The following is a 24,332-nucleotide window of genomic DNA, read 5'->3' on the forward strand; positions in this document are numbered from 1 at the left end:
TAATTAAAATTCTTTATAATGCGTAATACATGAAAGGACTAATAATCCAGTGCTGAATATTTAAAAAGTGGTTTAAGAAAACTGAAGGAGCCATTTAGATGGTTTGTCAAAAAGAACAATCAATTTCCACACCTGCCATTTGAAGCCATTTTAATATTTACAGATATAAACCCTGGAAACTTAAAACACCACAAGCACCTAGAACTACCCACCAGCCCGCACAAGAACTGCTTTCCTGGATGACAGAAATATCTTGAGATCATTTCCATAAAGATGTCCCTTTGAACACTTGAGACAAAAACATTCAAAGCTTTACATTTTTGTGAAAAAAAAAAAAAAAGATCTCGCCTTCTCATTTTAAAGCATTTCTTTTGATTTTTCAGTTTAAAAAAAAAAAAAAAAGTTTGATGCCTGGCCTGTTGTACTTCAACAATAAATGTGCAGACGAGACAGATACTTGAACAAATGGAAAGGGACGGGGGAAATCTTATCAGTAATTTAAGTTATTTGCATTCTTGTAAAATTACAGAGACTGGGACAGCATTTCTGAGAAGACATTTTTAATTTATTCTGACATGCTAAAAGGGAATAAATTACACTTTTATAGAATGTCCAGCTGCAAAGTACTTTAAGCCGGTTCTGAGGGACAGTTTGGAGGCAAGGAAAACAACAAAAAGAAAAGAAAGCCAAGTTACCGGTGTGCATTTGTCCAGGCTAAAGGCTGAGGAAAACAAGGAAAATCAGATTTCTCTTGCCTCACAAGAACCAAAACTATATAGAAAAGAAACCCTCCAACATTTTCTTTCCAATAAAAAAAAAAAGGAAAATGAGCAAAAAGACCGCTACCAAACAGCAGCGAAAAATTGTTGCAGAGAGAAAGTCCCAGAGATATTTTACACGAGGATCTGCTTCACCACAGGAAGCAGCACAAAAAAACAAAAAACACTTTCCCCAAACCGATTGATTCAATACAGGGAAAGACTATAAAAATGAAAAAAAGATATATACGCATAAAAAAAATGGTAATGAGACTGGAGTGAGCACATTTTTCTCTCAAAAACAGAACATTAAGCCTATCATAGCAATTAATCGTACGAATGGTTACTTGCTCAATCAACATGAACATTTTTCCAAGAGAAAAAACCCAGATCAGATGCATACAATTTTCATCTAAGCAATTAACATACAGGTTTAGTTCAGAGTGATACCTAATTTGTAATGAATATGCTTCTGTGGATTTTCTTTTATTTTTTAGACTTCAGAATACCAAGTACAATATAGTTAATGCAGCGTACTAAAGAGAAACCTAGTAGTCACTAGAATGTTTTTGTTTTTTTTAATCTTCACATTAGAAGCTCTCTAGCACATTCCAGCAGGCAGAATCGTAATTACCTTTTTAGAAAAGAAAAACAAAGCCCAATGTTTGCCTTTTTAATTATTTGGATACATTTGAAACAAAACAAAAAAACATTTAATCTCAGTTGCTTCATTTTGCATTAGGAAAGGAAAAAAAAAAAAAGATATTGAAGGACAAAAATCTGTCTCGGATGTCTCCATTTTGACAGAAGAGTGTCTGGGTTCGTGCCACGCTTGGTGATGAGAGGACGATGAGAGGGGAAAGGGGAACCAAAACTGCTCTGAAGGGCAACCGAGAATTCATGAAGGACCCCAAACAGCTTTCCTGAAGGAGAAAACTCGGGAAAATATTGGCATGTGCACAATTATATCCCCATTTTCTACGGTTTTCCATTTCAAAGGAGGAGGGGTGCGAAAAGTCTTTAGGGACAGGACAATAGAAAAGGCTACAGCTTCCAACTCCAAACCAAGCCTGCTCTCTGTGTGGATATAGTATATACATACCAATATATAGATATATGCAGAGCATCTTATCTATATATACCAATTACATATATAGTATATGGAACAAAAGTTCTTTAACAGGAAAAAGGTTGCCCACAGTGCCTGGCAGGTTCTGGTGAATTTGATCCTAGATGCCGGGGTGTGATTGGAAGGCAAATCCTGCTACGACCACTCTGCTCTGCTTCAATACATTGTCTTAATGCTTAGAAACCTGCAAGACAGGGAGACAGATAGATAGAGAGGAGAGGGTTAAGAGTTAGTGACACAGCTGAATGGGGTTGAGCTACTGTAATCAATGCGGCCAACCCCGTCAAAGCATTATTCAGTCCTGGAAGAGAGAAAGTGCAAAGTCATCAAGTCCCTCCCTGCGGTAAAGTCGAGACTTGCTGCAGAGAATCTCAGAAAAACATTCATGTCATCAAACTCATGGGGGCAGAGGGATAAATTCTTCATTACAACAGTCCAGGCTTACCATTTAGCTCACGACTGCATAAGCGCTGAACGGGTTTTCATGACAGCTAAGACTTGCCCTAGCCATAACTGATGAATGTACTCATTCACTTCTATAGCTGAATGACACCCTAACCAAGTCGACTGTTGCATTAACAACCCCACGGTTAAATAAACCAAGGTCAGAGAAAAGCAGCTGTCCAAGAAGCCTTCATGTCAAAATAAATGTAAAGAACAAATAAAAGCATGACATGATTCATTTAAACAGTTTTTAACTGATAGTGTCATCTACTAACTATTTAAAGGGATAGCTCATCCAAAAATTCAATTAATATGCTTTCAAACCTCTGACTAGTTTTGAAGAATATTGTGAAACACTGGAAGCCAGATAAATTTATTATTATTATTTTATAATATACATACAGAAAGTACTAGGTAGATAAATGGATATTTTAAGAAATATATCAGTGAAAAAGGACACATCATCTGTTGTAGCTCTCACAGTACTTGGATGACACACATCAATTGGTCTAATCAGCGCTGCTTCAAGCTGCACACATCTAAGAAGTCTTCAGAGGAAGCATCAAGGCAGCACGTTACAGTGTTGCCAAGTCTGCGGTTTGAGTAACCCCTCCATAAAACATGTATTTTGCCCCCTGGATTACTGGTGGACCCCCCTCGAAACACGATTGGACTAGTTTTGAGTAGCAATTGGGTGGGTTTTCCGTGCTGGCAACCCAAGCACGGAAATGTTTGAAAGCATATAGAATATGAACAAACATTAAAACGGCACATTGAAATTACTCAAGCAGTAACAATGTTAAGGTGCATTTTACTACTGAAGACTTCCACCTTAAAATAATACATAGGCCTATAATAAGGTAATATATATTCTTATTTACAGTCTTTCTAAAGCAGTGGTTCTCAAAGTGTGGGGCGCATGAGTACTGTAGGGGGCACGCGGGCAATCAGGAGAAAAAAAAAATCAAATAAAACCGTACACAGCTAAACGTAAGTGGCTTCACTCACTGTGTCTTTACCGGGCACAACAGTTATCTCATCGTGCCGCAACAGCTGTACTTTACACTGGATGCAACAAAGCGACCATTGCAAATCATTGTAACTGTGTTAGTATGTCATAAATAGAACAAGGCATTGGTTTGGTCGTGTCGCTCCACACCACATCCAGTGTAGACAGCGTCATTGGTTCTACTGTATTTTGCTGCTCACGTCTGCTATATACATGGTGTTTAATGTCATTGGTGAGGAGAGAAGCCTGTGTGTCCTATGCCTTAGTGGACAGCATGAAACCCACAATAAATAAATAAAAATTACATAACTTCTCTCTATGCTATTTTTCAATGTTTCAAGTAATCCAGATGTTTGTAGGTTTTTTTTTAATAAAGCATTCATAATGTTTAGTGAAATTATTTGGCATGACCAAAAAAGTTTGACTAAACCACTGGTCTAAAGTTAACAGATGGTGTTTAAAAAGTGCAGTCCACATGTTTACATTGAATTTGAATGACCTGAAGTAGTGTGGTAAAGCAACAGATTTGTTTTAATATTTCTACTTTAGCTTGTGTGATTTGTATATTAATGTTTACACCAGGCTTATTTGTCAATGCTTTATGTTGTCATAGAACATGCTTACAAATGTTGGAAGTTTAACAAATCAGTCTATATACTACTGTGATTGTAGCCGTTTCATAAAAATGTCATCCATATCAATTCATGCATTACCTAGTTTCATCGTAACATAGGCCTGGCCTACAGAAAAGGTCATTATTATTTAATCTAATATTGTGTTGGTCATACTATACAATGTTTTAGCTTGTCTTTGTTGAATAATACAGAGCAAAGAGCTTAAATATTTTTTGCATATGTATAATAAAAAAATAAATTCGCAATTAGTTTTTCCAAAATAGTTTAGCCCTAGTCACTGCTTGTGTCATAATGAAAAGATGATTCAAACTGGTTGCCAAGTAACCAGAGCTGACACTAACTCCAGAGTTACATTCATTTACCACAGCCTTGACATTTCTATGGAGACTAATGGAACGTTTAAAAAGTAAAAAAAAGAAAAAAACAAAAAGGCAAGAAAACAAAATTAAATGCTTGACAAGTCTGCATTCACTGATCATGAGGACATGTGCTGACGAAGCACTTTCAGGACAAATCTCACAATAATACAGCAGTGAAATCTCCAAACCTAACAAAGTTGCGCTGGCAACGAAGAAACCAACAATCCCAAGCAAATAAAGTTCTTTTAAGCTCAAACAATCCTGAGCGTCACCACTTAAATTCTTGGCTGTGGCTATTTAGCCCAAGGATTCTTAAAGGGATAGTACTGTATTTTTGAGCCAGTAAGATACGTAAATCTTTGAACGGGTGGAGTTCTCGCAATCCAAATGATTCAATCATATATCTGGTGCGTCCTGGCTTTTGAAGGGGGGTGGGGGTGCAATCAAAATAAAACAGTGTGCACAAAGGATTAGGCCAATACCACCTCATCAGCAAATGCTATTCTTAGTCCAGCCACTTTTAACATCAGTTGTTCTCTGCCTTAATTCAGGATAAACCTTGAGTGTAAAACAGCCTTCCTGCTTTTCACAAAGCATTTGTGAACAAAGAACACGACTTGAACTTTGGGATTGAAAAAAAGAAAAAAAAGACTCTACAAGCCAAGTCTAACAGAGAGGAAACAGATTACAAAGCTCAGCTGGGAAAAGCTGCCTGTGTGGGTTGACGGCACAGTCCCTATATTAAACCCACTGTCCTCTGTGGCCATTTAGGCCTAAAGGGAGAGAGAAAAAAAAATACTGTTCAGTTGATTAAATAGATGTTTACAGCATGACACTGCTTTAAATATCACAACTGTCAGAAATTTCAGGACTACTGTAAGCGCCAAAGGCAACCACTAGCTAGAATGATATAGATGTTTAAAGCCACTGAGATGTATACCATTAATAAGAAACAAACAAAAAATGAAAACTCCAACTTTAACTGGGCACTGAAGCAAACGGCAGTGGAAGATTTACAGCAGCTTTTCCACTTAACTGTGCGCTTCCAAGTGTCAAGCCTGCACTGCATCAGATGCACAACAGATTTAGACTACATTAAAGCCTACACCATCTGACCAGGACTACTTATCGTTAATGTAGTGTAAAACAGACTCGATATGTTCGTTCCAACTCTACTCCAAGTCCATATACCTAGAATGGGCTATGCCTTTTGCTGGAAAGCAGATCCACAACTAGAATCACAAAAAACACATTACTGTTGAGTCAATGAACATAGAACAATGTTACAGTTCCCTCAACACCAAACACATAGAAAAGTACAGTAAGAGTCAATGAAGAGATGTGGAAATGGCATGATCTTGGTTAGTCTTTTGTTAGAAATCACTCCCACGTATAAATGTTTGTACTGAAGAGACCATTATAATCAAGACTAACAAGTGTTAGATCCAGGAACAATGATTGGGAGAAAACTGTCAAACAGAGCATCCCATTTAGAAAGGGGTTAATTAAAGGGATGGGTATCTGACATCCACAGAAATGATTATGAAGCCAACCCTTCGTCCCAGAGAAGAATAGACATCTTTTGGTAAAGTTAGTAGTCAAATTTCCCAAGGACGTCTTTGCTTTTGCAAGACATACCAATTGAATTTTTTTTTTTTTTTTTTTTTGGGGTGCATCCTTGAACTAACACCGTTTCTTTGCATTTCATGAATGTTTTTGCGAGCAAATATTCCAAATCCACTATTGTTTTTACAAATGTAAGCAATTGGTGTCTCTGTTTTTGCACTGAAAACGTCGCTTGGCTGTTTGCTACTAACCTTTCATGTTACTCTTGGGTTTGTCAGTTTGCTTGCCTGTGGGGGTTTGTGCCGGTTGCCCCTGTCCCCCTGAGGAGGCCGCTTGCTGTGCTGCTTTCTGCTTCAGCATGGTCCAGTCAAATGTGTAGTCATACTGGTGGTTCAGAGTCCTGAAAGTGATTAAGTGAGAGTGAGTATACCCATACAAATCAATTTATATATCACAAGTAATAAACAAGGTGTTCACAACTGACAAGATATGCCTTTTTTTCCCCTTCAGCCTCTACTAGTAAAACAAGTTGTGACTAGGGTGTGCCTATGCGATTCTGGGCCAGTTGGGAGTGTTGAGGTAACAAGAAACTGTCAGGCACCTGAAAAGAATGCGGAAAAGCTGACGCAGATACATGTAGTCAGGTGCCTCTTCAAACCGCAACCCACGGCAGTAGTTCAGGTACATGGCAAACTCTGCTGGGAAACCCTGGAGAAAGAGACAAATGCATGTAACGAAAGAACCAAATTACCAAGCTCCATAAATTTAATGTCAACCTGACCAATTTATTTTTAAAATATATCATATAATGAATAGCACTGAGGAAAAAGGCTGTCTGAAATTTCAGTCTAGTAGGCTAGAAGCCAGGTGGATGATATACATATGATTAGAATTTCTTATAAGCAACTAGATGTTTGTACGTAGTTTATAAGCTGCCAAACAAAATATAAACCTTTATACTCATTAAAAACACACACAAAAGAATCTAAGTGGCTAAGCATCATACTGATAAAGTATTTTTAGCAGTACTGAATGCTCTGGAGATAACTAATGTGAATACTCATGGAGCCTAAGAACTGCACCATCACAACCTTTAAACGGAGCAGAGGTTTAGTAGCATGTATGCACATACGATGTATGAATGCAGACTTTTGAAAAGCCTTGCTGTGACGTGTAGAATTTCACATACCTTACACAACACCTCGACAGGGGTTGACATCTTTTTCTCACTAATCTTCTCATACTTCTGTTTCTTTGTGGCAGCCTGTGGGCAAAAATGAAAATGTTACACACTATGATCTGGTACTGGTTGTCCATCAGTCTGCAATCTCACAGTGCTAGCGGCCATAAATAACCCAGCTGAAAGCAGATTTAAATCACTTTTTTTAGGCACCACCTGTTATCCTGTTTTATACTGCCTACAGGGCTCCAGACAAAAATCAATTAAGGAGCCTCTGGCTCCTATAAGAAACTAAATTAGACGGCAAATGATTTTTCTTAAGTACCACAGAATAAATGGGTTTAATTTATCCATTTAATTGTATTCAGTCAAACTGTCATGTGTTTATATCTCATCTTTTCTCATGTTAATTAGCATTTTAATCCATCTTGTAGATGGTCCTGATAAACTATGGTTCACTTAAAGTGGAAACTAAACGTCTTTTCCAACTTCAGAACAATATACAGTCAAAAATAACTGTTTATTACACAGAATCTGTACCAATATCACGGGCCATAATTATGTCTGCATCACTTGGTCATTGAGTATAGTTTGGGCTCCTCCTCAACACATCCTATATATGTTGTTACATGTCTTGCACACATCCAGACTGTTTATCTTCATTAATAACAGGCATTTATATAGGTGGTGTTAAATCTTATCTTTAGCTACTTGTATTCTTTCTTTATATTTTGGCAAAAGGTTTTTTATTTTTTATTTTTTCTAGGTGAATAAAGAGCTCTTGGACACCGTTAAATGTATTGTCCCCATGGCACGGTTTCCAAGCTTTACTAGTTTTCCAGAGCTTGAAACACGGATTACGTGAGATATTTCAGTAAGTTGTACTGTAGGCTCTTATTATATGCCTTTTGGTGTCCTTTCGTGTTTATTTCGTACTATAGTAGTAAACAGAAAGATATGATGGGTTCACTTGCTGCTTGAATTGAGGCGCTAAAGCGATCGCTCATGCCACATTAAAGAGCAACAAAACGGAATTTGGCAGAATTTAAAAGTTGATACTTTGCCTATTACAAGGTAAGTGCGCTAAAAATAATAAGAAGTTCACGCATTAACAGAACACCGCATATGGACTAAAGATCTTGATGAGAAGCCATATCAGTATGGATTATAAACGAGAATTGTTAACGACATTGCTAACGTCCACACAGCTGACAGATTTACCTGTTGTAGTTTGTTCAAGTTGTACACGAAATACACACTGCTTTTCTGCACTTTTACTTCACACGTCGCAGTCATTTTCGATCTCTCTCACAACTGGAGCTTTAGCAGGTGTGCTGGTGTTCGGCAGAGATGAGGACGGTTTTTCCACTAAAACTTTGATGCGCATCGTCTCAGTTTATTACGTCAACATAAATGATGTGATCGCAAAACAGTCAAGAAAAAAGGCATTAAATGCAAATCTTTAAATCATTACATGTCAATTTGTAGTCGCCAGCAAAAATATCACTCGCAAATTAATATTTTCGATCGCAAATTTTAGGCACAGTCTGGAGCCCTGCTGCCAAGCAATTTTGGGTTCATTCTTTTAAGGTTTTTCCCTCCACAGTAATAAAAAGTTTGGTAATATTCATTAAGGAGGACGTTAAGGAGAATTCTCCTGCTCTAATTACATAAAGGCAGCATTTCTAAACATAATATAACCTACATTCAAACCACACAAAGTTGAAGTTACTGGCATGCTTAAAAAAAAAATATATATATATATCAATGTTTCAAGAGCAAGTCTGTTCAACGAAGCGGTCTCAGACATGCAGTGCGATCCCATCTAAAACCCAGCTATTATAAACACCTACATTATCTGTACTGCTTACCTTCAGTCCCTGCCATGGCAGACTGGTTCTGTTGAAGTACATCAGCACATATCCTAGCGACTCCATGTCATCTCGACGACTGTTAAGATGAAATAAAATGATTAAGAATCAAGACGGAAGGCTTTCAAACAAGTTTGAGGGCAACTTGTAAACCTTTAAAACGCAAAAATAGTGAATAGAAAATGAGCAGGGTTGATTAAGTAAACGATTCCTGTATTTACTAGCTCACCACTGACATGCCACTCCTTAGTAAAGAGCAAGCAAACACTGGCCATCAATCACTTAATATTGCAAAATGTCACGATCAGGAATTTAAGGTGCTGCTTGTCATTCCAAAAGACTTCAGAGAGCTAAGGGGTCAGTAATTTTTATTTTAAGAAATTAAAACTTGCAAGTGTGCATTAAATTAAGTGAAAATACATTTAACAGAAAAATTCCAGTTTAATTTCAACAGCAAAAATGGTGTTCTTCTGAACGGTCAAAATATATATTTTAAAACCATTACAAATTAGAGGTGGGAATCTTTAGGCACTTCATGATCCACTCCAATTCTGGAATTCATGATCTGATTCCAAAACTATTCTTGATCTTCATTTTTTCCCAATTAATGTTCTGTGCAAATAGAACTTTACATTTGAACCAAAATAGCAGTTTCAATGCTTTGGGTTTATACCTGTAATCTCTATGTCAGTACTGCCATCTTAAAAATAGGGGTGTGAATCTTCACTGGTTTCACGATTCAATTACGATATTACTACGATATATTAACTCAATATCACACTGAGTCACATTTCTCAATTTTCAATAGAACTGCACATGGCTACACTTTCATTTTATAATGAAATTTAATTAGTGCAAACTTTATTATATCAGCAGACTACTTTTTATTAACTATACTTATCCATTTCAAATAAACGTTCCAAATGTTTACAGACAATTGTCTAGTTATGGGGTTTTCTTTTTTCCTCAGCATTATTGGTGACCTCATAGACAGCGGCAGCTTTAACAGTCGGCATTTACATTAATGCACAAATCCATTTCAATATCGGATGTTCTGTCCTGCTCTGAAAACATAACTGGCTGTATTTACAAGAATTTAATATAAAAGTATTTGGAGATGCCAGTGCATTTAACCGCAGCTGTGACTGAGCTTCAGGACAACCAAAAACAAAGTGCACGTGAAAGTCTGTCAGTGTGCGAGTTTCATGCATCTAAAAGTACTGCATTCCAAATAACAAATTGTATATCTAGAGTAAAACGTGGCGACTGGAAGCACACACTGTCAAGCAAATGCGCACGTCTCACTATACAAATTCTACGCAATGAAACCGACCTCTCTACCACGCACACGTGCCATTTGTCAATTCAAATCAATTTAAACTTGAAGAATCGTGATGTAAAGGAGATCCATATTTTTTCCCTCCCACCTCTATTTCAAATACTGCGATTAGAATAATTTGTCTGTAATTTGTAACATGGATTTGAGCACAATGGGCAAATTTTTTATAAATAGAGCAGGAGTGCTCACCTCTGCTCGATACCCAAGTGTGCGTTGATGCTGGCATAGCGAGCTGTGCCTGTGAGATTTTTGTCTTCTCTGTAGGGTATGTGCTGTCGTGTCCTGTTGTCTCTGTATTTCTTGGCCAGACCAAAGTCGATGAGGAACAACTATACAAATAAATTGAAAAGAGAAGCACAAATAGACATTTCAATTTTAGAACGGACTTTAAACAAGAAACACACACACTTGAGTCCCAAAATTCATTTTTCATTTTCTTCCAACTTCCTCTTGTGAGTTGTCTGACCCATTACCTGGACCTAAGAACAAAAACTATACATTCAGTGGCTGTAATCAATGAAGCGATGGGGTCAGAGTCTACACAGAAAAATTAAGCTTACTGGGAAAGGGAACACCATATATATTCAAGCAGAGATGTAAGAGTCAGCTTTAAGAGCCTGCCAATGACTGAAATATCATTCTCATTAGTAGAATGCCACTCAGAACCTCTGTCCCACACACACACCTACAGGACTCAGCCCAGCGAAAGTGCGTCACCCAACCAGTTTTTCACTGAGGCAGCAGCCATATTGTAAAGTATCCACTCAGCCGTGCCACTGTTTTCTTGGCTCAACCAGGGATTTGAAACATATTTCCTCTTGTCAAGACAATTAGTTACGTCAACCATGCAAATTCCACTTCCATTAAGAGGTCAAATCAGGAGAAAATACTAAAACCAAATCTTATTAGACATTTACAAACATTTTATGATTTACCTCTTGCTCAATAACTTTAAAGTGTAAAAACAAAACCCTGAAGTGCTCCTTCCAGTACTGGAAAACAGCTGAGACAAATGTATCAAGAACCCACAATTTGAGATAAAGAGGCGTCTTAAAATGATGAAGATTAAGCATTCAATAAGTGGCTTTCTGGCCAAACTTATTTAAACATTTTCAACTTATGTAAGAGCCCTTTCTCCTCTGAAATAGCCGGAGGTACAGGTACTTGTCCACCACTATAAAAACCCACACAAACATTTAATATTTTGCCATTTTAACTTCCTGTCAGTGCTCTGAAGAGGACTACAAATAGCAGTTTAAAAAAAACAGCTTAAAAGATCAACCCGTTCAATACCAAGCCACAATTTCCATGTGGCTTGTTGTGCAATAAGTTGCAGGCTAGCAACAATCTGCCAGTATGTTCCAACATTAGGTGGCTGGTTCGGGAAAACAAGCCTTGGTGATACAAAGTGGTGTTGACGAATTGAAAGAGGTGTGCTGCAAAAAGAACAAGCACCCAATACAGTGTAACTAGGCCTGTACAGAGATCCCTTAAGCCATGTTTCCACCACAGGAACTTTACAGAGGAACTAGGGACTTTGGACCGGTACTTTGTGTTTCCACCACAAGAGCCAGGAATTAAATAAAGAAAAAACGCCCCTCAGAAAGCCCCTGCTGGCGAGGTAGAACTTTTTCAAAGTTCCGGAACTTTCGGGGGCGGGACTTAGGTGCCAAATATGCTGATTGCGGGTAAATCCAAAACATGTGGGTAAATCTAACAGGTAACTTTGGTCTCTATTCACTTTATCTATATGTTAAAATGAAAATAGAGAGAGGCAATTCATGTATTTTGTTTCATTTGTAATGGCTGTATATATATACACACATTTCCCTGAACTAAGTACATCTCTGCAGCTATTAGGTTTAAATGAAAACTAAAGGAGGCAGTGGTATTTGATAGCCCATTTTTCCGGAAGTGTGCCCGCGTGCACAAACTACATTGTAATCGGTCGCTATCACGTCTTTTGTGTGGAAGAGTATTTCGAAATCTGTGCGCTGAACACGGACAGTCGTTCAACACTGGAAGTGCAGCGCTACATGTCTGAGGCAAAGATAGCAGGAAGCGATCAGCCGTTGTTGTACTGGCGCGCAAATAAGAGCACCTTTCCTGCGCGCACTAAAGCTGTGCTAGCGTATACTGTACAGTCCGCCCCCTGAGCATGAGTAGACCGTGAAGAGATGTTCACATCAACTCTTACGTGTTGGATGAGAAACGAAACGAACTAAACTGTGACAAAACTGAAATGTTTATATATATATATATATATATTATATATATAAGTAAAACTTGCATACACGTTTAAAAAAAGGCAGAAGTAAACGTCAGGATGATTATTTTTATTTTACCTTAAAAAAAACATTGACTTAATTTGATTTAAAAATCACCTGCTGTAGCACACTGAAAAAAGTGTTTCATTCATCCAATTAAAACATTTTAGGTCACATCTATATTTTTTAACTTGAGACAATAGTTATTTATTTTCCATTTGCTCAAGTTCAAAAATATAGATGTGAATCATTACCCTATTTTTTTTTATTTATTTTTTTTAATTGGATAAATGAAACACTTTGCATCTTTGTTTCATCCGCACCAACATTATTTGATTTTAACATTTTGGAATAATTTATATAGCATAGCCTACATTATAATTCTCACTGGTAAAACTTTAATTTAAAACCAAATTTAAAAACTAAAACAAATACTGAATGCTGATTAAGAAACCTATTATTGAATGTGTGCTGATTGTGTTGTTTGAATTGTAGAACTATGCAGTTATTGCCTTTAATTTCACATGGTTACAGTTGATCTTTTCATCTAAGGCCAGTTTTATGTAGTTTCAAACCAATTCAAAAACAAAAGCTAAATGTTGATGTCTATACCATCTGTGTTTGTATTGAATGTAGGCTACTTAATGTGCAGTTACTGCCGTTAATTTCAGATGGTTACGGTTATTGTTTCAATAGCCAAAAGCCAGTTTGGCCTATTAAATACCAAAACATCTTGTTTATGCATACTTTCCTTCTTTCTTGTTTGTTACTTAAAAAATAATTTTTAAAAATCTGAAATCGGTATCGGCCATGAAAATTATGATCAGTAGTCAAGGTGAGCTGACTGATGTCATCAAGTACTCTCCTGTTTGCAGAATTACCAGATTTGCATCGTCCCGGACATCACACTCCCGGATCGAATGCGCAAAGTCTGAACTAACGAGGATGCAAGTGTGTACTTTGTATTGAGAAATGCGCGCAGACCTACTTCACCAGACTATCTGCCTAATCTTCCCAGTACTTTAGACCGCGGTGGAAACGCAGAAAGCAACAGGTCTGGGGGGAAAATAGTTCCTGGTGGAAAAAAAGTTCCTGGTACAATTGTTCCGGGTAATTTCGGTGAAAATGTGGCATTAAATCTGGATTAGAAGTTAAAAGGGTCACATGATGCAATTTCGAGTTTTCCTTTTTCTTTGGAGTGCTACAAGCTGTATATAAGGGCATAGATAAGATCCCTAAAGTTTCAAAGACTAAAGTCTCAAACCCAAAGAGATATTCTTTATAAAGGTTCTCATCTATGGCCTCCTACAACGCCTCGTTTAATAACGCCTCCATGAAAAGATTTGCATAACATTGCCAAAATGTTCACGCAAAGAAAGGAACTTTGCTCTAGGCTTGTTAAGCTCCTTTCACACTGCCATTCCGGCAAATACAGGGGTAAAGTGTTCCGACAATTGTTCCTGGGTCGCTAGATTTTGCACTTTCACACTGCCAGTGATGACCCGGGATATGTGCGTGCTTTCACACACAACCTGTAAAGATCCCGTAATGACATGACATCAGGGCGTGACGTGTAATGTACGAGTCGACAACATTAGGCACGTTATACTTTCACTGAAGCAAGCGAACGATCTTGGCGTCAGCGCGGAAAGTGAGGAACTAACTGATCTCTGCTTCCTTACAGTTTGCACATATTTTTTCATCGCGAACGTTGATCTTCCTTCAAAACAGCCGGTAAAAGAGTTGCACGATAATGCGCTTCATCACTTCGACACGGAATTAGATCTGGCTTTTGTTCACACAGCGCTCGTCCCGGGTTTAATCTGGCAATGTTACTAGGTACCCGACCCGGGTTCAATGCGGGAATCAATCCCGGGACGTGGTTGCTTTCACACAGAAGGCGACCCGGCAATATTCCGGCAATATGACGGGTCCGACGTGCAGTGTGAAAAGGGCTCTAGGTCCATGCAAAAACTTGTGAAGGATGCTATTATTGTGGCGTCAACCATTTAGCGTTTAGGCTATGCGTCATGCTTGTCATGTGACACAAAGCAGCCGCAATAGATCTGTATGACACATGAATCGCTTTTATTTCGTTGTTCTTGTTTTTTTCCAAAATATTCACAAACATGCTCATTGTATTATGAATGATATTCCGATTCTAAAATATAAGTAAATCTATTTGGTAGCTTTAATACTTTTATCAACCGTGTTAGTTGATCTATACAGGCTGATGGGTGCCCCCATGTTAGTTCACTCTAAATAGTAGCTATTCTAGTATTTGGTACCTGGGCAAATTACAAATGGAAGTGATCATCCTTATCCCCTTGGAGTGGGGACTTCGGAGTGAGCAGGGCACGTGCTTGCCATTAGGTAGTCGTTAGGAATGCACCTGGCAAAAGGAGCGACACATTTCCACATCTTCAGCTGGGATGTTCACGTGACAAAAGCAATATACATTTTATATTTTACATTTTTATATATTAGTTTTTATATATTATATAGTATTTTAGTTTTACTTTTTAAAATATAAAACGTATGTTTATTTGCAACATTTATGACAGTAAAACAGCGACATCTGCTGACGGACACATGCGTACCAAACCAAAAGACCTGTACCTAAACGGTTCGGTATGAATGTGTGTACCATTTGCACCCCTAATTACTAATATAGAAGCAATCGTTATAATACTTTTTAATATACATTTTAATTTCTTTGTTTAATAGTTCTTTGATTATTAGACATATTTCTGTCCATATAAGACAGAACTGTTAATGACAACAGCGAACAAGGCGAATATGAGCACTATGTGCTCAGGCACTGCCGTTCTCATCGCCGCCAAAAAAAAAAAAAATTCTCCTCAAACGCATCGGCCAAACAGAGAAACTTATTGCGCTTTTCAAAATATTGGTTGACCACTAATTATAATCTGTAATTTTGTCCTCACTAGATGGAACAAATGCCTCATTTGTAATGGGTTTTATTGGTTTTGCGTCGTTGCGCCGGGACACGGCATGACAGTATGGTAGGCGCGTAATATATTTCCATCACACGCTTGAGGTATTTGCCCAATCAAAATGCACTGGATAGCTGGCCAATGACACAAACCTCGCTTCTCAGAACGATGAGCATTTAAAAAAAAAAAAAACGCGTTTTAGAAAGGTGGGGCATAGAGGAGCAGTATGTGTGTGGAAAATAGTGGGGTTTTCTTTACCTTAAACCACAAACACATTGCATTACAGCAAATACACAAAATAATGTTATTTTAATCAACGTCATAAGACCCCTTTAAATCTTTAGTTCTGTTTAGCATGTGTGTCTGGTTTAATGCCAACAAACCCTAATGGTTATTGTTGAAAATCAAAACGAAAAAAAAAATTCCAAAAGGCAAAAAATAAAATCATCAAATCAAAAGAACTTTGGGCGATTATTAGGAGGTGGTTGTGGTTTCAGACCTGGTTTAATCCTGAGAAAGATGGGTCCTGAGAAGAACTAACAGCCAAGCTTCTTTTCCTCTTCCCCACTGGAGATTCTAAACACTGAACAGACAATAGAGGGTGCAGTGCATCAAACAGTATTGCTGACAACCGCACACGGCCAGCGCAGACAGGCAACACCAAGGCTCAGAAAAGAACGCGAGGAGCAGAGGGAGGGAAGAGAAAGCCTAAGGCAACCCTTCATCCACCAGCAAGCGTCCTAGCTCAAACTCAGAGGAGGCTCTGCTAATGGCAGACATCTTCCCATAAGCCCAGGATCAGATACTAGCCGATAGCTGTTGTTTTTTCAAACCATATATAATGCAGGGCCCACTTGCCTCATCTGTTCTCGAGCCATAGAGGCAAACTGTACATGGCACCTCTGGCCGCCCAACCCAGTGATCTTACTCTCATCTGTACTAATTGTTCCCAAGCCTGATTCTCTTTTTTGACTTTGCCAAGACTTTATCCATAAACATTCAGCTGCATTTAACACTAGCTGTGCCATACAGCATTTAACAGCTAAGCCCACCTTAGCATGAGGTGAACTAGACAAATGGCACAACTAGGGTTAATCAAGAGCAAACTCTAAAGGTCATTCACTACAATGGGCACTAGTTTTAAAATTAGTTATGAGAAGCTTTGAGAACAAATGCAACCAACCAAAACTCAGCCCCACCCCTTTAAAACCCCTGTGAAGGATAAATATTGCATTGTCTTTGACGGATCACTGGACCACCTACAGTAAGGAAGAGGCTAGAATACTTTGGCATATAGAGAGGCCAAATCAGGTAGGGATGAAGCTCTGAAGAAAAAAAACAAAAAAAAAGCATGCAGTTCAGGAGGTGAATGACTTAACCTGCATGTTATTGCAAAAGCAGATTTAGTTTAGTTACAAAAGACAAGATGGGACATCTTCGGTGGAAGTGACATTTGAAACTTTAATATAGCAGCCCAGGGTAAAGCAACAAAACAAGCTATTAGTTAACAATGGTGCCAAGCTGAGTACAGTTATCCAGTGATAGAAGAGTGGGGGATTGTGCAAAAAGAATGTCAGACTTTAAGTACGCTTCAAAACAAAGGAATATCTGGGCCTGAACTTTAAAGTTAATCTAAGAAAATAATACTACAAGAACAATTAACAATGGCTTCGCAAATTTCCATTTTTAGACTGACTCATTTGGAACTGATGTCACCTGTTGCCCTCCACCATTCATGGTAAAGACATCCACATGCTTTGTTTTTTTCTCCAAGTTAAGATTGTTAATCTTGAAAAATGTTTTACTGGGGGCTGGATTAAGAGTGGCAATGATCATATAAGAGATGTTAGCAGAGAGCAGTGAATAATGCGAGAGAATAGGCCTTTTAATTACTCACTGAAAGAGAATAGGTTTGCAATGCAATAGCTAAATCAGATCATCTCGTCAGCTGAGTTCACTGCACTTCTCAACTATGATTTTTTTCCAGGGTGGATGTTGATAGCTACACATCCAAAAGCAGAGCGTGTGCATCCATAGTTTTAGTGAAAAGGTGACAATTTCATGTGTTTTTATCAAAATAAAAGCTTGAGGCTGGCATTCACACAGACACACAATGATAAACATTTATTCCAAACAGCACTGCCAAAAATGGTAATACAGGCTTCACTGAAGTACCAAAAAGTACCAGAATTTGTAGTGGAAACTGATCTGAACTGTCCGACGACCATCAGAGCTTGCACTTGTAGGTCATTGTTTTATTAAATTTGCCAAATGTTGCCTGTCTGCAAGGGCTCAAAATTACGAGTTATCTGAAACAAAATACAAATCAGGCAACTTCTGTACATTTGAATAGAGAAAAATAAGGGTGCAAAGCACTTCAATGGCTCTTAGGCGAAGGGATAAATAAAATAAATACACTCAACCACAAGTCACATATCATGCACAAGTTCCATTTTAGTAATGAAAGACATACAATCCATGTCCACAGCCCAACAGTCAAGTGATTCTCAAACCATTGAGAAGTTAAGCTGTAAACACTGTGTCTAAGGACTCAATGCGGTTTTAATTATCTGCTCCTATGATTTCCCACCAAACATTCTTTGTAGAACCCAACCATCCCGAATCAGCAGAGCAACATCAAACAGAACTATCACAGGCTCTCAAGCCAATGTTTGTCCATGAGAAAGTCTCAATGTAACAGGAAACTTTAGTGATCTGCAGTCTTATTCGCAGTCAATCCTCCTTGTCACTTTTAAATCTTTAAGATGACTCTCTCTCACATAAATAGGGAAATGGTGAAAGTTTACCTTATTACAGTGACGGCCAATACCCATTAAAAAGTTGTCTGGCTTGATATCTCTGTGGATGAAATTTTTTGTGTGCACATACTCGATTCTGCTGATCATCTGTAAAAGCAAAACAACCAGGTTAAGATGGTGCCACAGCTCCATTCAATGTCTGTTAATAAAAGCCAGAGTTAACCATTCATTACCTGATCTGCAAGCATTAGGACAGTTTTCATTGTGAATCTGCGGGAACAGAAGTTAAAGAGATCCTCCAGACTTGGCCCCAGCAGGTCCATCACTAGGACATTATAGTCCTTTTCTTGGCCATACCACCTACAAAAAAACAAAAACAAAACAGCATCATATATCGGTGAAAATCAACAGATGACAAGACTGCATGACAATTATTACAAAATCATGAAAAAGATGAAAGCTACGCCTTTCAAAGAGCAGATCCTCAGTGATTCACAATAATGCTCAAGTGTACTAGATGAGATTTAGTGCAAGCAAATAACAATTAAATTAAAAACAGAGGTCAACCAATACCAATAGCGCTCAACCTTGACAGCAAACATACTACAGTCCTTTCCCTACTAATGCAGCATCTAGTCATGATATGAAAACATACATTATGATATACTGTATACACACTATTCTGCTGTCGAAGTTTCAAATCCGCATCTGAAACATCCTGCTCCCTGGTTCTGTGCAGCTCGCACCGTCACATTTAAAAACAAGCAGCATTTGGCGTCAGTGATTCTGCCTCTAGAGGCTGCTCTCAGACTGTATAAAGACAGCAGAAGCTTCAGCCGCTCAAGCACCGACCGGACACAACCCAGAAAAAATAATGACTTGCCGGACGATTAATCAGCTAAATTTATCAATCGGTCAACGTCTAATTAAAGCACCATTAAAAATGAAGAGAGCTGACTAAATTATATTGAGCCAATAAAGCATGAATCTTATCAGTTAAGGAAGTGTTGGAGCTACATGGCACACCCCATGGACAATGGCATCCAATTTATCCATCTTATACCCCTTTCACACTGCACGTCGGACCCGCAATATTCCCGTAACATTGCCTGGTCGCCTTCTGTGTGAAAGCAACCACGTCCCGGAATTGATTACCGAATTGTACCCGGGTCGGGAACCTAGTAACATTGCGGTAATCGATCCGGAACGAGCGCTGTGTGAACAAAAGCCAGATCTAATTCCATATCGAAGTGATGACGCGAGTTATCGCGCGACTCTTTTACCGGCTGTTTTGAAGGAAGATCAACATTCGCGACGAAAACATATGTGCAAACTGTAAGGAAGCAGAGATCAGTTAGTTCCTCACTTTCCGCGCTGACGCCAAGATCGTTTGCTTGCTTCAATGAAAGTATAACGTGCCAAGCGTTGTCGACTCGTACATTACACGTCACGCGCTGATGTCACGTGTCGTTACGGGATCTTCAAGGGTTGTGTGTGAAAGCACGCACATATACCGGGTCATCACTGGCAGTGTGAAAGTGCCAAATCTAGCGACCAGGGAACAATTACAGGAACACTTTACCCCTGTATTTGCCGGAATGGCAGTGTGAAAGGGGCTCAAGTGACACGACTGCATGTAGAGCCTGCAGTAACAACTATAACAGGTTCTTTTTTTTTTTGCCCCTTCAGGCTATTGAGGCAGTGCTAAATTGTAAATGGTATTCAAAAAAATTAACTAGGTGGCTCTTACAAATACTTCAACTTAGACAACAAGGACTCAGATACACAACTTAGCAGGTGGAGGTTCAAAAGGGTTAGTTTTAAAATGAGCACACTGCTACAGCAGTCGCCAACCTACCATCATGCTAGAGAGTCTCCTAAACAAAGAGCTATTGACAACACAAGGTGCAGCAGTAGAGTAGGGTTTGTTCGGTCATCTGTACCAGCAAACAAACATCTACAATTTCACAATGACAATAGGAAACGTACTTTGAACCACAGACTGGCTCCTAATCTTTGTGATGGTTATATCACAAAAAGCAATGACATCCATGTTAACTGCCGGTATAAAAACGGTGAAAACTTTTGGTTTTGGGCTGCAGGGTGGTATGAATAGTGATCTCTTGATTACGGAAATTACAAGCCTCTTTATGGGACACTCATCCTCTTTTCAAAGCAAAACTAAGGGGAACGCTGAACAGTTTGCCTGAACATTTTAACTTTAATAAACCGCCTTCTATTTAACCACATAGAGGTAGGCCTATTGGTGTAAATGTATATATATTTAGTGGGAGTAGACGCTTTCCTGTGATTGAGCTTACAAAAAAGTCTTTGAAGAATCCACAAAGCTCTTTTCTTTGATTAGCAAAAGCAGTGAGTGGTTTTGGGGAGAGAGGGGAGGGATCTTGTATGGCAGGTTTTCCAAGATCTGGTAAACCAGCAACTGAAACCAGTACTTTTATGCATATTTTCTACAGGAAACTTCAACTGATTCATTAAACCAGTTCAAGCCAAAGTGGCACAGAAAAATAATAATAATATATAGTTCATATATATAGAAACTTTTTCCTGCGTTCAATCCACATATTTTAGGAGTAGATTTAATCTAGAAGAGAGTATAATATGGTATACTTTTTAGTTATAATTAATGGCTGCACCTGGACTTGTCCTTAAAGTGTTTGGTAAATCCATCCGTCCATGACAGGGGTTACCCAACTCTTAACCGCAGAGGGTTAAATAACTAGCTAAGGTCTAACGATTCAGACATCTGATCAGCCAAGCTGCTGTCAGCATGAGATGCCATAGAAATGCACACCAAGTGCTATCTGTAATAGCAGTTCATTGATGGCAGAGGCAGGGTATTCACATGTATACAAATTACCTTCTGACAGCTGGATTAGTTTACTAAATGATATATTACGATCTACAATGAAATTAGAAACGAATGCGCAACAAAATCATGGTTGATGAAGCATTTATTTTGCCTTTATGTAAAAAAGCAGATAAGAGCAAATTATTTGGTTTGAAATGTTGCAAGAAATGAGGTGCAGTTACATTTACCGCTGTCCGGTGATATTTCACAGACAAATTCAAGTCATTTCAAAAGAAATACAAGCGATCAGGAATCTCACACGAGGACGAAACATTTCCCTGCTCAGGTTGGTCATGGGACTCATTATTGTGAAATAAATTAAATATGAATATGTAATACATATTATTAGAAACAAACTTTAATAGAAGTATTCACTAAATCAAAATAGCGTTATTGATCATGTTATTTGTCACATTTAGTAGCCAGACCCTTTTGTGCCAGCAAGTAATGTAAGACTTTTTCACCGTATGCAACCACATGTATATGTTAGACCTGTGGGAAACATTATACTTTTCATATAATGTAAAAAAAAATAATAATAATACAAAATGCATGATTGCCACAGTAATACAGGTTGAGCAGAGATGTGAGGGTCGTGAGAGTTAAAAAAAAGGGCAAGCTGACAGACTTATCTGTCAGGTCTTTCCAGCTAATTAAAAATGAACTTATGACATTGCTTTTGGTTTCAATTCTACAGTTTAGATCTGCAATAAAAATAACATGTGAAAGTTCAGGGTTGGCAGCCTCTTTACAGCAAACTATCATGAAACTTATCCAAATGATATCCCAGAAAGAGGGTTAAAATGGTTGTTACATACTGCACACTATCAATAGCATTTATAGCATATTATATTTAATACATGCACACACAAACACACAACACTACACGAGGATATAGCAAAGACAAACCTACACACAAATACTGTAACACTTAGAGCACTTCTGCAGAATGTAAATAACGTCAAAAGTTTTACATTCAATGAGAACATGTAAAACATACGTGACAACCTCTACCTTTTCCGTGTCAAACGAAGACAGGGACTACGTTTTAGTCAAATGTGCATCTAGAAACGGTTATTGGAAGCTACCGTATCAATGGTTAACTCGTTTATAGTTATGTACTATAAAAACGACTCTTTAAAGATGTTTTGACAATAATAGCAGGCCTCGAATGGCTCAGTCACCTTGGGATGAGAGCAGCAGCCCAGCTAACGTTAGGCCCTGAAACTTGTTTTCCCTCATCCGCCATTTTCTGATCGAGAGGAGGACATGTTGAACAAACACAACAAAAGAGCAGCGGCCATTTCCCACTCGCTCCTTACTCGGTACTCAGCAGCGCAGAAACACACACTTCGTGATCAAATCTCATTCATTACACTATCTTATACCACATAAGAGAGATTGCGTAACGTTTTTAAAGACATTTATAAACGCCGATCTTTCAGTCGACTCATAGAAAAGCTAACGCTAATTAACGGGCTAACGTTAGTAGCCTGTCGACACGAGTGTTAAACTATATATATACCAGATCATACTAGTCCTGTTACCCCCAAATCAAATTCCATTATAATGTCACTTATAATCAGACGTCTGGACTCACCTTATGTGTGGGATTCCGACTCCTCCCTGGAGAATTTTATACAACTTGCTTTCATACAGAAGTTGAGGATGTCTGGCTTTCTGTGATTCCAATTTCACAGCTACCTCCTGAAATATAAAAAAAATTAAGATCATTACTTATCTGCTACATATAGATGGTTCACAAAGCATTGGATGTTGGTTTAATATGTGATGGTACACTATTCTTTATAACTTGATCTGGGGAAACTATCTATTTCTATGAAAATCTGCAATAACATCGTGGATGTATAAACTGGACATAAGCCCTCAATATTTTTATCCCAGTTATTCAGCACATTCATTAAACACCTATTTCATCTTTACCTCTCCATTTGTGATGTTGATTGCCAAATAAATGTCACCAAAGGATCCCGATCCGATTTTCCGAACGAGCTTGTATTTCCCACCGACTATGAACTCGGCTTTAGAGCCACTGCTGCTGGCCATGTCCTAAAATCCGAGAAGTACTCTGAAACTGTGTGAACGGGGAGGTTTTCAGGCTGCCCTTTCTCTTCTTCAGTCCAACAGAAACAATGCTAGCTAGCCTAAAATCGGGTTATCCTCACTAGCGGTGTCCTTAACAACTCACAACGACGAAATTAAGGTGATAACGGACATTGGTTTCAATCATAGATTAGCAGTCTCGACATTTAAGGTAAAAAAAACAAACAAAAACAATTCCCCTGAGGTTGTGGCTGTTTTTTCTCTCTTCAGCAATTCCCCGACTAACGTTAGCTGACTAGCAGCTTAGCCCGAAAGGACACGGAGGAGTCGGTGTCCTCGACGCTCTCTTGGCTTTTAGAGGCGACTTTTCTTCTTAAAAACGCGCTTCCCAGCTTATTCGAACGTTCATCAAGGCAACCGGCGTTTTAACGTTGAAGAAATTGCGTGAGTCGCTGCTTTCTTTTCAAAGCGCAACCCACTCAATTCGCCATCTTGTCCGTGTCGAGATGAACAGATTCTGCTGATCTGAAGAGAGGAGCGAGACCGCGCTAAAGCGCGCCGCCGGGGGCAGGGGAGGGGTTCACGCGTGATGTCAGTGGGGATTCGGGAACGCGCGACGAGAAACGCGAGGGTGCGCAGGGGAATTTGATGATGTTTATTGTGAAGTCAGTGTCCTAGTTATGTTATTTTAACTCAAAGTTTAATTTTTATACTCAAGGGCTATGACACCGAAATTATTGAAACAGTAATCTGCGTATCACATTTATTAGGTATTTTCTCACAGCATTTCCTTTATATTTGTATCACTCCACAGAACACAGATATGTTCTCGCGATGATTGTGCACGGTAACGCGCGTCCTGAGCTCCATGGTTCACTGATGCCACCTAGTGAGACATAAAAGTTCAGCAGAAAAGTAAATTTAATCATCATGTGCTCCCCATGATGATGTTTTTCTTCCAGAACACACATGATTTTAAAACAGAATTACATTTTATCTGTATGGAACAAAATATTGCATTAAAATTCTGCCATGTCTTCAAAAAAAGACAACATCTGGGTGAGTAAATGATTTTGGAGGAACTATCCCTTTAAAGGTTTCCCTCATTCATGATATTGCACGC

The 24,332-nt window shown here is 38.5% G+C and overlaps 1 protein-coding gene across 5 annotated transcripts; it reads right to left on the reverse strand.

The window, feature by feature from the left end:
- Positions 1 to 133: 133 nt before the first annotated feature.
- Positions 134 to 23,765, reverse strand: LOC128027456 (casein kinase I). 5 transcript variants are annotated; one of them, XM_052615080.1, is made up of 11 exons: positions 23,090 to 23,764; positions 22,746 to 22,852; positions 18,507 to 18,633; positions 18,322 to 18,420; positions 16,014 to 16,097; positions 10,480 to 10,619; positions 8,952 to 9,030; positions 7,090 to 7,164; positions 6,502 to 6,608; positions 6,152 to 6,300; positions 134 to 2,071 (listed from the first exon to the last, which is right to left on the reverse strand). In XM_052615080.1, exons 1-11 carry the CDS (start codon positions 23,210 to 23,212, stop codon positions 2,064 to 2,066), a joined length of 1,098 nt encoding a protein of 365 aa, XP_052471040.1. In that variant the 5' UTR covers positions 23,213 to 23,764; the 3' UTR covers positions 134 to 2,063. The 5 variants fall into 5 exon arrangements, with proteins under 5 accessions (XP_052471040.1, XP_052471042.1, XP_052471044.1 ...); XM_052615082.1 differs by having other exon boundaries at positions 6,188 to 6,300; positions 23,090 to 23,763; XM_052615084.1 differs by lacking the exon at positions 16,014 to 16,097 and having other exon boundaries at positions 6,188 to 6,300; positions 23,090 to 23,759.
- Between the last annotated feature and the right edge of the window lie 567 nt (positions 23,766 to 24,332).

The sequence above is a fragment of the Carassius gibelio genome, chromosome A14, assembly GCF_023724105.1.
Source record: "Carassius gibelio isolate Cgi1373 ecotype wild population from Czech Republic chromosome A14, carGib1.2-hapl.c, whole genome shotgun sequence".
In the NCBI taxonomy this organism is placed as follows: domain Eukaryota; kingdom Metazoa; phylum Chordata; class Actinopteri; order Cypriniformes; family Cyprinidae; genus Carassius; species Carassius gibelio.